The sequence below is a fragment of the Curcuma longa genome, chromosome 7, assembly GCF_044706935.1.
Source record: "Curcuma longa cultivar G26 ecotype Majalengka, Jawa Barat chromosome 7, ITB_CL_G26_1.1, whole genome shotgun sequence".
In the NCBI taxonomy this organism is placed as follows: Eukaryota; Viridiplantae; Streptophyta; class Magnoliopsida; order Zingiberales; family Zingiberaceae; genus Curcuma; species Curcuma longa.
In genome coordinates, this window is record NC_133867.1 from 7,233,446 (window position 1) to 7,247,679 (window position 14,234).

General features: G+C 38.4%; 3 protein-coding genes across 4 annotated transcripts; 2 read left to right on the plus strand and 1 right to left on the minus strand.

Annotated features, from left to right (window-relative positions):
* Positions 1-603: 603 nt before the first annotated feature.
* LOC141831572 (autophagy-related protein 8C-like) lies at positions 604-3,988 on the minus strand. 2 transcript variants are annotated; one of them, XM_074718957.1, is made up of 6 exons: positions 3,863-3,988; positions 3,700-3,755; positions 2,879-2,934; positions 2,742-2,794; positions 960-1,078; positions 604-868 (listed from the first exon to the last, which is right to left on the minus strand). In XM_074718957.1, the coding sequence occupies exons 2-6, from the start codon at positions 3,734-3,736 to the stop codon at positions 774-776; spliced, it is 360 nt and encodes a 119-aa protein (XP_074575058.1). In that variant the 5' UTR covers positions 3,737-3,755; positions 3,863-3,988; the 3' UTR covers positions 604-773. The 2 variants fall into 2 exon arrangements, with proteins under 2 accessions (XP_074575058.1, XP_074575057.1); XM_074718956.1 differs by having other exon boundaries at positions 3,851-3,982.
* A 2,594-nt stretch (positions 3,989-6,582) lies between these two features.
* LOC141831614 (5-methyltetrahydropteroyltriglutamate--homocysteine methyltransferase 1-like) lies at positions 6,583-11,853 on the plus strand. The gene is made up of 13 exons (XM_074719006.1): positions 6,583-6,653; positions 7,829-8,182; positions 8,265-8,352; positions 8,602-8,729; positions 8,803-8,994; positions 9,073-9,275; positions 9,359-9,522; positions 9,796-9,876; positions 9,949-10,115; positions 10,203-10,308; positions 10,424-10,674; positions 10,757-10,958; positions 11,233-11,853. Exons 2-13 carry the CDS (start codon positions 7,833-7,835, stop codon positions 11,599-11,601), a joined length of 2,301 nt encoding a protein of 766 aa, XP_074575107.1. The 5' UTR covers positions 6,583-6,653; positions 7,829-7,832; the 3' UTR covers positions 11,602-11,853.
* Positions 11,854-12,849: 996 nt separating this feature from the next.
* Positions 12,850-14,204, plus strand: LOC141832258 (putative carboxylesterase 8). Its single transcript, XM_074719753.1, is given in 2 exon segments — positions 12,850-13,817; positions 13,820-14,204. Coding segments are annotated over 2 exon segments (999 nt in total). The 5' UTR covers positions 12,850-12,970; the 3' UTR covers positions 13,972-14,204.
* The last annotated feature ends 30 nt before the right edge of the window (positions 14,205-14,234 follow it).

Consider the following 14,234-nt stretch of genomic DNA (forward strand, 5'->3'; position numbering starts at 1 on the left):
TGCTTGGAAGTTTCTAGAGGACCCAGGTGTCATCGTCATAGCGCGCAATATAGAAATGACGCATGGAACTTTCTAGAGGACCCAGGTGTCATCTTCACAGCGCTCAACCAGATAGCAACGGAAATGGTAGAAGATTCTGGAAGCGGTGAGCTGGATATCTACGATTAGATCTTTTATTCAGATAATTTAGGGTAATTTTTCTTTCTTTATCATGACAAAAAAATTTAGAAAAAAAAATAAAAGAAAGATTTCTTCTTTTTAAGTCGCTCTATTTTAATTTGATATTTAAAAAATCACATCTAATTAAATTTATCTATTATTTATCCACTAACAAATCAAATCAACTGCTAATTAATTCAACGGATGTAATCGATCACAGTAATTCAACCGATAAGATTCATATCATCCATTATTGGGAGTCCTCTTCTATCGTCCTGTTCCGATAGCCGAGCTGGTCCTCTCTTCGCAAGTGGTGATGGCAAAGAGGTGCAAGTAAAGCAACGACCGTTTTGTAAGAAATAAAATTTACATAATTGCTGGGTGGTTTGTGCAACTTGACCGAATCATTCGAGTTTCATTCAAGATCATCCAAGGAGATATAGATTATTATAAAGGAAATATTTTGTCAGTTATAAGCAGGAAATATAGATCCATTGGTCTGCAACAATATTAGGATACAGCCAAATATACCGGAGTGGAGACGGAACATAGAATATTGTGAAGAAGAATATACACGTTTTGGGATGTTACTTACACAATATGATCTTTTTGGCTCAGAGGGTGCCAAACGTGTTCTCTCCACTGTAAGTCATATAGAGAAAGCCATCCTCGTCCTTGTTCTCCTCGTAGATGGCAGACATCATTGCAGCTGGAAGGGAAGGGAAGGAAAATTAATCGACCTATTCATTGTTGAGTTATTAATCAATTGACTTGATTTTATTGTTTAGGGTTATGTTTACCTGTGGGAGGCAGCGAGTCCTTGACGAAGATGAAGATGGCCTTCTCCGCGCTGAGCTTGATCCTCTTCCGCACCACGTAAACAAACTGCCCAACTGTGAGATCGGCAGGAACCAGGTACCTGAATTCAATTGTGTTCAAGTTTCTGTATTATGATTCAGCTCACAACCTTGAATAACATCGTCGAATATGAAGAGCTAAGCTCAGCAAATCTCATTTTACTATGCAATGTGATTTTTTTAAATGTTGTATGGAAGCAAGCTTCAATTTCATAATCAACTTGGTAAGATGACATCTTCGCCTTGCTATGTGAAGTTAAAACTTGTTTATGTTCCACATGGAATTGGTTTACAATGCAGAAATAGTCAGCATTATGAAACTAGAACAAATTACCCACACATGAATCAAACAATGAATAGTTAAAAGTAGCAACCAGTTTTCAATAGTATTCGACAAGAATAAAATTTCACTACAAATCCTTTTCATGGAGAAAAGGAAATTTGTGTACAGGCTCCCTTCACGGAGATGTTGCAGCCTTGAAGGTATGCACCTCAATGCAAACCTCCTTTAAAGTTCAATACGAAAAATAAGTACAACTAACCTGAAAACAGGTGTATCTGACAAGGTTTAAAATAATGTGCTGTACTGAACTTCCTATCTCCAACAAGAATGGTATCATTTCATTATTATGTTGTGTCGACTCTCTAAAATGTGCCAAGATCAATCCAAATAACTTCTAATCTTATGATCACCTTCCACGTAGCTTGTTAGTTTTAAATATAAGTTTATAGCAATCAAAGAGTCAATCGAATTAAAACTTTTAGATAAAAATTTATAAAAATAGAATAAATATGTCAACTAATGATTATACCTTACAAATAACAAAAGAGTGTGAAGCATCATATAGAAAAATTTGTTCTTATAGCATTATAACATATAAAGAATCAATTGACTTCAAACTACGAAAGAACAAAATTACAAATATATAATAGCCATCTCAAATTGCCTTACATCAGCAAGGAGGATTTGTTCTTATAGTGCTATACAAATCATCCTCATATTATTATTATTATTATTTCCTAATACCCCAGATTAAGTAATGCTTCTAGAACATCTAATATAGAAATAGGTTTCTACATGTCTGTTAATTTATCTAGGTTGATGACTAGAAGTTTGATTGGTTCTAGTTTGATTGGACTAGCACAATTGGAAATGAAACCTACACAGGTACAAGATAACGGATCCATCTCGATCTTTCTATCTATGCCTGCACTGCTTTTTGTTGTTGTTGGTCCTTGGATTGGTGCTCTCTCTTCCTCTTCCTTTCTCTTTAGTGTTTCATCTCCTCCCAAAAACGATAGATGGAACCAAATGATACTGAACAACATAGAGGTGCCAAATGATACCATTCGAGATAGACGCTCTCTCACTTATGACTGAAACTATACATTCAGATTATACCAACCAATAATGTTTGACACTTGAAAACATGATTCCAAGTATTAAAGAAAGAAAGGTACACCTAATATTCAATAAAAAAAGATGCATCTACTATTGAAGAACAAGTATACTAAACACCCCCTTCACAGAGAACCACATAAAGGAGGCTCCACACTCACAATAAACAAATAGTGAATTTTAGTGTAACCAAATATGTGGGAATTTTATGTTTGAAATATTTTATATCAAATTTCAGATGAATACCCATATGATTCAAGAATGACAGAATTATCATGTGAAAACGTGGCAAAATAAATGAGAGGAATGTGTTGAAGAAAACTAACTTCTTTTTGTCAATATCTGGTATATCGCTTCTCTCAGCCTTCTCCACAATCACCTATGATTCAAACAATAAGATAATACACATAACAAACTAGTTATACCAATGGTGGAAAATCAGTGTAACATTATATTTACTCACAGGAATTCTATCAGGGTACTTCTCCCTGATCCGCTCAGCCTCTGCTTGCCTCCTTTCTGCATATTTGAAAGCATGAATAAGCTCACAGAATATCTCACTCAAATAGAAAACATTAAGTTGTACATATTGCATGTGAAATATTGAACTTCAAAGTTAACGTCCTGCCTTGTCTATTTGAAAGCAAGTGTGAGGAAAAAATTAATGAAAAACTACATAATGAGAAAAACTACACAGACAAAAAAATGCATTACATCCAAAAATTATACAAGTCCTAGACATCACCAAAAAGCGGCTAAAAGGATATAACATTTTCACAACTATTATGCATCATTATCATAGCACAATGCCTGATTCCTCCCTAGTCCAACCCTAAAAGCATCAACTGATAAAATGAAGAGAATGACGAAGGAATTATCAAGGGATTTATCTTACACATCAGTATCTAGAACCCATAATAAGCTAAAATAATTATAAAAAAAAACATGTGTGAAATCAAGCAACTGATCGATCTTCTACAAACATATGATAGGTAAAACAATAGCATGATCTGAAGTATGTTGGCGATGAGCCTTTCCGTATTCATCTAAATTGCAATCTTACTAAAATTAAATTTTTCTGAAAAAATTCAAAGGCCAGGGAGGAATGCTGAATCCCGATTCTCCGGGTCAAGTACCATAAGTAGAGTTACACCATCAGAGAACATTTGCAAATGTAATAGCACGAATCCCAGTGTCGGATTCTAGCGAAGACAAATAGGTCAAACCCTAATCGAATTGCCTCCGTTTATTGAATTAAAAGAGGGGGAAAGAAAGGAAACCAACCGAGTGGATGATCCAACTTGAAGGAACTCTTCGCCATGGTCCCTTCGGCCTTCGCCCTGCGATTCCAAAAACAATTCCGATGTCAAATCCATGGAACAGAAAATAAAACAGAAAGGAAACAAGTAGAATCTCATTGATGCAGATCAAAAACCTAGAAAATTACACGAAGACGACGGGAAAAGTCGCAAATCGAATGATCGGGGAAGCCAAAGACGCGATTTGGGGGAAATCGGCAAATAGCGTGTGGATTTATATTACTATGCAAGCCCAATAGTCGATTTTATTTGCGTGTATACCAGGAAAACTACGTGATTTATTATCGAAAGGCCCCAAATATCTACGCGAGTGTGCGGGTGGGTAAGTAGAGATGGAGACAAGGCCAATGCCTTTATACGACAACTGCTCCATCCCCGAGTCACCCACATTATTACCTGATTTAGTGTCGAAAGGACCCTGCTGTAGTCCAATGCAAAGCTGGTTGATTAATGGGTAACGATAGGCAGAGAGCACGTGCTAGGATAACGTGGAGTGCTGCTTTAAAAAAAAATTTTATTCTTTCTGATGACTACCAACATTTTTTATTTTTTATTTTATTATTATATTATTAAACTTAAACATCATCCAATTGAACCACAACGATATATTAAAATAAAAAATAAATCAGACAAGTATTTTAAAAATAAACTTCTAAATATATTATATTTTAAATATACCCAATAAATAAATCAAAAAGAAAAATCATCCAGCGAAATCTGAATATTTAAATATGAAAAAAATAAATAAATGTTACTTTTTATTGTTTGAAATGCTCAGCAAGCAACATCAAAATTGAAAAGAGGTATCCTTCTGGATACTGCCTTCTTCACGATGTGATGTATTACATTTGTAGTCAATTCTCAGCTAATTCATTCATGTATTGCAGGATCGCTCAAGAGAAATAAAATATCAAAATAGCTTAGAAAAAAAATTTCATTTCGTTATCAAAATGTTCTATATCCAAATCAATATATATATATATACACACACAAGCAAATTAGAAACAAAATGGATTGTAAAATAAGATACGCAACATAGATTCAACTTTTTCTTCAAAAACTGAAGCGTCGACGCAAGGTTACTTGACATCGTCAACGTACGCTAAAGCTTCTGCTCAGGGTATCAAAAAATCATCTGCGAAGGGAATGAAATTCGAAGTATTGGAATAACTTCCTGTTCAATAAATTCAACCAAAGTAGGTAACATTACGATTATTTCACAATTGTTTATAATCAACTAAGCAAGGGAAAACACATCATACCAGAACTACCATTTTCCTTTCATCTTCTTTAGCATTTAGCAACTTCATACAACGAGTTCATCCTCGAGGAAATCGTATTCGAAGGTGAAATCAGTTTTAATCCGCTGGCACCTGCAAGGCGATGTTTCGGCCACACTCAGCAATGAGGTGAGAGTGATAACACAGAAACATGAGAATATGTAATAAAGATTTAAAAATTGGTTCAGTTTCTATTTTAGGAACTATCACCTGTTAGATCCGATAGAATCTATATATATCTCTATAATGGTACGATATTATCCACTTTTGACTGATTTTATTTTTTGATATTATCCAAAAGGTCTCGTACCAATAAAAATATATTTCCATATATTTTCAATCTATCCTCAAACAAAGAAATCTTGACAAAGAAATACTACCTTAACGGATACGGATCCAACAGATCCGTCTTTAAGTCCCAACGGACCCACCCCCTTGATATTGTCCACTTTAGGGTCACGTCCTCATGATTTTATTTTTAGATATTATCCAAAAAGTCTCATACCAATGAGATATTTTCCATCTTATAAATCTTTCCATATATTTCCAATGTGGAACTTTGATTGTTATCCCAACATCACCCAATTATTAATTCACTAGTTGAAACTTTAGTAAGGTTTCAGAACGAAACTATTTGTCCCAATCGGAGAGTAGTAGCGTCAATGCAAATTGGAGAGTTGCAACCTCTTGAGATGTGAGATCAGAAGCAAGATTTCAAAAGCAGGATGAAACGCCAAGAAGGAAGACCAACCTTTAGTGTGTGTTTCTAATAACAAAATTGTTTTGATCTATACCACTAATGTAGTGAGCTATTTAATTCACCTTAATTAATTTGTGTTTGCTAAATTGTGGACTAAATATTCTTTCTTAACCGGTAGTGTTAATCATCTCGCCAACTCATCCACCTACCATCCACCAATTCCTTATTAGTATGTTGAAATTAGATTGAACCTTAGGGCCATAAACGAGATAATTAAGTTGAGCTAAGTTTTATATTACTCAATCAAAATTAAAATAAATTAAATTGCTAAAACAGTTGATTAAATTTGATTTAGTGAAGTTGTTCGTTTTGTTCTTGAGATTTCAATTTGGGATTTTTTGATTGTTTAAATTGATTGATTAATGAGTTTGATAAACTTATTCATTTAGTATGAATATAATTCATAATTTTTATTCGTATTATTTTTGAATAATTCGTAATTATTCTTAATAAATATTTATATAGTTAATTTAATAATATATTTAAATTTATTTATTTTAAATAATTTTATATTGAATGGATATAAATAAATATTCAATTTATTTAAAGTGTGCAACATAAACCAATTTATTATTATTAGAATGATTAAATTTAAAAGAATAATTTATAATAGTTAGATGGAAAAACGATAAAAAAAAGTTAATTAAAGCGCGAAAGATCAAGTGAAGTTTTTTATTTGCAAATTACATTACATTTACCCATTTTAGTTATGTTTTATTAAATAATAATAATTAAACATTTGGTTTTATTACCTTTGTTGGTGCGATGCATCTGAGTAGCTGCCTATAAAAGGCGCCACAGACCCCCTCTCACACTCGCGCCTGTCGCTTCGCGATCCATTGCTCTTCGTTGGCACCGCTTCCTTCTCCGCTCTCCAAGGTGAGCTCTCTCTTCTCGCGATTTCCGGTCTCCACTCGATCCGCGTTCTCCTTCCATCATAGTTTTCGTTTTAAGATCTAAGTAGAGCACTTTTCTCGGTATGATCCGACCTAGAAGCATCTTGACTTTGGTTTCGTTGAGGTCTTACTGGTTAGTGATCTTTGCTAACGATTTGAGATTTGATTTCTGCATCATGTGGTGGATCTTCTTCATTTTGTTTTATGAGCTATCTTTTTGGCGGAATTTCTTCCGGAGATTTATCCACTCTGGATCTGTATTTGTTCGTTCTAGATCTGGATGAGTAGGTTGTTTGCTTCCAGATCTGTTTTTGAATGCAACTATTTATCGTGAATATTCTTTCGAGCTGACCGGCGAACCTTTCTGCTCAATTGAAATGTTAGATCCACTCATCTTTCTGGGTTACTCATGATTAGAACGACGTAGATCTGACGTTTTTGCCTAAAAAAGAGTGAATCCTTTTTGCCTAGTTCACGTGCCATCATTTTTCAGTATCGTAACGTATAGATCTGGGTTTGCTTAGTTGATTTGATTTACTTCTGTTCATGATTAGTTTTTATGCCAATTCTCTGGGCTACCTATTTTCGAGTCTCATTACTGAGGACATCAGATCTTTATTGAACATGCATTCGGCATTGCTACCTTCAACCTATTTTGTCTGTTTGTCGCCCCGATGACTTTGCTTCCTTGTTTAGTTTTCCCCATCTTTTTCGTTATCAGTTCCATTATGTTTTTCGTTGCTATTAACGTTGCCTGTGAATTTTTGACTGCTGACACAATATTATAATGATATATTTTTATCGTTAATGGGTTTTGCTTGCGCAATTGATGGACGAGGTAACAATGTACAGGATCGACCTATTGCTCTGGCATTGTTGGCACCTTTCTGATATCCTCGTTGTTATTGAAAAGATAGCTTCATTAATTTAAATTCAGAACAACTTGGTATTCATATGTGATAATGTGAAATAAGAAGCTAGATGCATTCCAGAGTTTTGAAGTAGCTAATTGGGCGTGTAGTGCTATTAATTCTTTCTTTGTTATGGATGTTATCATTTCATGTTTCTATTAAAGTGATAATTTACAAATTGTGTAGATCCATTTGACGGGGAACTTTGTTTCCTGAAAACTTAGTTTCATTTTCTTGACATGTATAGGAAAATGGCGTCACACATTGTTGGATATCCTCGCATGGGTCCCAAGAGAGAGCTCAAATTTGCTTTAGAATCATTTTGGGATGGGAGGAGCAGTGCTGATGATTTGCAAAAGGTTGCAGCTGAACTCAGATCTTCCATATGGAAGCAAATGGCTGATGCTGGAATCAAATACATCCCCAGCAATACATTTTCTTACTATGATCAAGTGCTTGATACCACAGCAATGGTTGGTGCTGTACCTGAGAGGTACAATTATACTGGTGGCGAGATTGGATTTGATATCTATTTCTCTATGGCTAGGGGAAATGCCTCTGTTCCTGCTATGGAGATGACCAAGTGGTTCGACACCAACTAGTAAGCATTTTTGAGCTTCTTTTGATTGAAATTGTTGATTCTTCTTCTTTTTTTTACTAACATAGTTTGATTTCCTTCATAGTCATTTCATTGTACCTGAGTTGGGCCCGCACACCAAATTCTCATACTCCTCTCACAAGGCAGTGTCTGAGTACAAGGAAGCGAAGGCGGTATGTGCCTGGTTCCTTCTCTTTTTAGTTAAATTTGAATTTTCTTTTGTGATTCCAATGCTAGAAGTATCATATTGGATTTAGGTCTACAATGAATTAGATATCCTATTAGCATGATATTTACTTCCTATTCAAAGAGTTATCATGATTGGAGATAGGAGAAAGTGTTAATTTTAGCTTTATATACTGTAAATTTTTTAAGCAACTTATTCTATGATCTGAGTTTATTATCTTTCTTAAATCATGCAGTTGGGAATTGAGACTGTCCCTATTCTCATCGGTCCTGTAACATACTTGTTGCTCTCAAAACCTGCTAGAGGTGTCGAGAAGTCATTTTCTCCCCTTTCACTTTTGGAAAGCATTCTGCCCATTTACAAGTAAGCATTGTAAACCATTCTATACGTTCTCTTTATCTTGTAATTTTGTACTTATAATATGACAAAAACATAGGGAAGCTATTGCTGAGCTGAAGGCAGCTGGTGCTACATGGATTCAGTTTGATGAGCCAACCCTTGTCATAGATCTTCAGTCTCATCAGTTGGAGGCATTCACAAAGGCTTACGCAGAACTAGAATCATCTCTTGGTGGTTTGAATGTGCTCATTGAGACTTACTTTGCTGATATCCCTGCAGAAGCATACAAGTTAGTTGGCTTATATTTACTAATACCATATTGGATCTTTCTTCTTGGAAGAATTCATGATCGTTTTGTACTTTTCAGGACTGTTACTGCTTTGAAGGGTGTCCACGGTTTTGGTTTTGATCTTGTTCGTGGAACCCAGACACTTGACTTGATCAAGACTGCTGGCTTCCCTGCTGGCAAATATCTTTTTGCTGGAGTTGTTGATGGAAGGAACATTTGGGCAAATGATCTTGCATCCTCTCTCAGTACACTTGCGGGTCTTGAGGCCATTGTTGGAAAAGGTATTAGTGGCGTGCCTTTTCTTTCTTTCCAATTATTGTTTTTGTTGAAAATGCAGCTGATATTATTTAATGTTTGTCTGTAGATAAGCTTGTTGTCTCAACTTCATGCTCACTCATGCACACTGCTGTCGACCTTGTCAACGAGACAAAACTGGATAGTGAGATCAAGTCATGGCTTGCTTTTGCGGCTCAAAAAGTTGTTGAAGTAAATGCATTGGCTAAAGCGTTGGCTGGTGAGAAGGATGAGGTAGTTCTCACTACAAAAGTGATTCCTGTTTCTAGGTTTCATAATGATGACAAAAGCTTATGATATCTGGAATCATAGAATCAAATGGCACAGCATCTGTGCCAGTCATGGCACAGAGGTGGTACTCTGGCACATCTTGTATAGCTTTTGGTCATTCATGAAAGTTGATCTTAGAGCGATATGCTTTTCGTCGATGCCATCTTGATCAGTTGACCATGCACAGTTTTGTTTCCACATGTTTTCTTATATTGCATTTTTGTTTTGCATGAACAGGGTTTCTTCTCCGCCAATGCTTCTGCTCAGACCTCAAGAAAGTCCTCCCCTCGCGTGACCAATGAAGAAGTTCAGAGAGACGTAAGTATCTTAAGCTGTGGTTGATTTATGGTTTCTCAGAATGTCTAACAAATTCAATGATGGTTTGCGTAGGCTGCTGCCTTGAAGGGATCTGACCATCGCCGACCCACTAATGTTAGTGCCAGGCTAGATGCTCAGCAGAAAAAGCTCAACCTTCCAATTCTTCCCACTACTACAATTGGTTCATTCCCTCAAACAATGGATCTTCGAAGAGTGCGACGAGAATACAAGGCAAACAAGTGGGTGCTTTCCAACAAATTTACTCTTCTATTTAACTTTTTCTTTGAACTTTCATTTTTTGTATTCAACACCTGGATATATTGCAGGATCTCTAAGGAAGAATACGTGAAGGCCATCAAAGAGGAAATCAGCAAAGTTGTCAAGCTCCAAGAAGAACTCGATATTGATGTTTTGGTCCATGGAGAGCCTGAGGTGAGCATGGGAGCCTTATTATCTTAGATTCAAATTAGGAATGTCTGAGAATACATATAGCTTAGCGTGGAACCCATGTCATTCTGATTTCAATTTTGTTTTCTTTTCCTCTTAGAGAAATGACATGGTTGAATATTTTGGGGAACAATTGTTGGGCTTCGCATTCACTGTTAATGGCTGGGTGCAATCTTATGGTTCACGCTGTGTTAAGCCTCCCATCATATATGGTGATGTTAGCCGACCCGACGCAATGACTGTATTCTGGTCTAAAACAGCTCAAAGCATGACTTCTCGCCCAATGAAGGGTATGTTGACAGGTCCTGTCACAATTCTCAACTGGTCCTTTGTAAGGAATGACCAACCCAGGTGAGCCAATTTCACTATAAACTAGAGATAGACATATACTTCACCTTATGCATCTAATTAATGCCCTAATATATACCATCAGGTCTGAGACTTGCTACCAAATTGCTCTTGCTATCAAGAAAGAGGTTGAGGATTTAGAAGCTGCTGGTATACAGGTCATCCAAATCGATGAAGCTGCTCTACGTGAAGGCCTTCCTCTTCGGAAGTCCGAGCAAGCTTTCTACTTGGACTGGGCTGTTCATTCCTTCAGGATCACAAACTGTGGCGTCCAGGACACTACCCAGGTTTTCCTCAACTCTTTACACTTATAACACATGGTTTGTTCAACCTATTTGATGTGAAATAAAATAGTTACTTTAAGAACATTAATTAGAAAAAGGATATGTATTAGTTTGCTTCGTGGAAGAACGATTTAAAAGGAACCATTAAGAATGATTTATAAGAGAATGATCAATCTTTTTTTTGGGGTAAAAAATGATTAATCTATTCAAAGTTTTATGGTGTAGGAATAATATCCTTTGATTATTTTGTCAACCATTCGTCATCTTGCATTTACAGATTCACACCCACATGTGCTACTCTAATTTCAACGACATCATCCACTCCATCATTGACATGGATGCCGACGTGATCACCATTGAGAACTCCCGATCCGACGAGAAGCTGCTCTCGGTGTTCCGTGAGGGAGTGAAGTACGGCGCCGGCATTGGCCCTGGTGTGTATGACATCCACTCCCCGAGGATCCCCTCCACTGAGGAGATTGCCGACCGCATCAACAAGATGCTGGCCGTCCTAGAGACCAACATCCTCTGGGTCAACCCTGACTGCGGGCTCAAGACTCGCAAGTATGGTGAGGTGAAGCCTGCTCTTAGCAACATGGTCGCAGCTGCCAAGCTCCTCCGCAGTCAACTGGCAAGCGCCAAGTGAAAGACGTAGGCGTCTTATCCTCCCAATTTTTCCTAATCATGTTGTCTGTGTGTTGGTTATTCTGATTCCTAGGCCAGTCATTGGTCAATTAGGCCGCGTTTTTGCTTGAAGTTTCTTTCATGCATTTTCTTCCTCGTATCCCCTTGTTCTCATCTCGTTCATCAGTTTCCTAGGTATATTGCTCAGTGCTACTTATGGTTTACCTATCAATTTTTCTTAATAATGTTGCTTGTTTAGGTGATTCTGATTTCACTTTTTTGTTTTTCACATAAACTGAGGATTCTTGAAATAGACTGAAAACCATCCGCTAAGCTTGCGGAGGGTAAAATACGCATTTGTTCTTGATATTGCAGTTGGAGCTCTCATTCGCACGGTCCGGTTGTGAATGGATGTTATTTGGTTTAAAATTGCATTTGTGTAATCATGAGGTGAGTGCAAATATATATATTCCGAAAAGCCTGTTTGTTTTTCGACTGCGATCATTATTTTAGGCTTGTGAACTGCTGATAGTGTAGAATAATTAATATCATTTGTGGTATTTTTTTCTATGTCACTATGAACACTGGAATTGTATAATACGTTGGCTATTTTTTCTTTGACTATCATGACATGCGGAAACAATGAGGTATGACTTGTCTCATGAGACAATTGTGTTCCATTTCATACTAAGTTCATGATGAGGAGGTAAGATGTGTTAGATATACATGTTACTGACTTGCCCACCAACCAACACACTACTCTAGTTGGATTTAGTTGGCTCAACTTGGGTGGTTTCTAGTTAGGTCAACCATTTTTTAAAAAAAATAAAAATTAAATGATCATATTATTGGCATAGAATATACTTTGCCCATTTTATAAATTTTTAAGAAACCCCTAAGAATTCATAATCTACTATGCTAGCCAATACAAAATATGGATTGACTTCCTTGTATGGTTTGCACCCTTCTTCTTCTTATGGCCTTTTTACTTTCCTGTTTACTTCAAAGAAAGTGCACAAGAACTAAGACAATTTTTATTGTTTATCTAATATAAAAAAAAAAAAAAAAACTATAGCCCGAATATGTTTTCATCTTCTTGATGGTTTGCTTGCGAAATCACAGCTACTGACAGTGCAATCATGGCCGACAATGGTTAACTGCGCGAATAGACAATTTCTCAACTATTGAACTAACAAGATAGCGACCCATCATTTACCCTTCCTGATCTAGCCGACAATGGCAGAAACAGGACGGCAGGAGCATGCCCTAAACTTCTTCTCTATCAAGAGCTGTTCCTTCGTGGATCTTCCTCAGTTCATCATCCTGTCAAAGAATCGAACTTCACTGTGATTAGTGGCGCAAGGATCTAGAAGAACACTGACTGCGCCTCCATGGATCCCTACAAGGTGTTGAGGATCTCCCGTAACCCTGACGGTTCCATCACCAGAGGTCTCTCTTTCCCCCTTTCTCCTCCCTCCTCCGACGCCGGCGTTCTCTGCCGCGACCTCCCCCTCAACCCCGCACGCCGCACCACTCTCCGCCTCTTCCTTCCCTCCCCTTCTCCGCCTTCCGCCTCCAAGCTCCCCGTCATAGTCTACTTCCACGGCGGCGGATTCATCCTCTTCCGCTCCGCCTCCGGCCCTGTGCACGCTTCCTGCGCCCGCCTCGCCGCCGAACTCCCCGCCCTCGTCCTCTCCGTCGACTATCGCCTCGCCCCGGAGCACCGCCTGCCCGCCGCCTTCGAGGACGCCATCGACGCCCTTCTCTGGCTCCGCGCCCATGCCACCGGCGCCTCGACGGAGGGAAACCTCCCCCTCCCACTCACCGACTGCGCCGACTTCTCCCGCTGCTTTCTCATGGGCAACAGCGCCGGCGCTGCCATCGCCTTCCACGCCGCCGTCCTCGCGGCGGCGCTCCCGGAGCCATTGGATCCCGTGAACATCGTGGGGCTGGTGCTGGACCAGCCCTACTTCGGAGGAATCGAGCGGACTGAGTCCGAGTTGAGGCTGAAGGACGACAAGATCATACCTTTGCCGGCGAACGACTTGATGTGGGAGCTGGCATTGCCGGATGGCGCGGACAGGGACCACGAGTACTCCAATCCGCTGAAGAACGAGGAGAAGCTGTTCGCAGGGCTGCGCAATTTCCCACGGTGCCTGGTGAGAGGGCACACGGGAGATCCACTCTTCGATCGGCAAAGGGAGTTCGCGAGAATGTTGGAGAGGAGAGGCGTGAGCGTGTGGCGAGCTTGGAGTCCGACGGCTGTCACAGCGTGGAGCTATTCGATCCCAGCAAGGAAGAGGAGTCGGTGGCGGAGGTAAAGAGATTCGTCTGCGGTGAAGATGGAATTGCACCTTCTGCTGCTGCTGTGATCGCGTTGCAGAAACTGTGAGCCCATTGTTTCCTGAGGCAATCCTTGGAGCATCGTCATCAAGCTCTGAGCTTCTTTTGCTTGTTCTTCTCCATGTGTTTGATGTTTTAACAGTAGTTTTTTCTTCTTCTGGTTCTCGTAGTTTATGAAAGCTTGCTTTTCACTATTCTTGGTCTTTTGGCTGTGCTTAGAAAAACACTGCAAAATTGCTTCTTTTCCACGTGTTTTGAAGTTTATGAAAGCTTTTTACAAAATCAGATCAAACTTCTAGAAAAATTGACTTG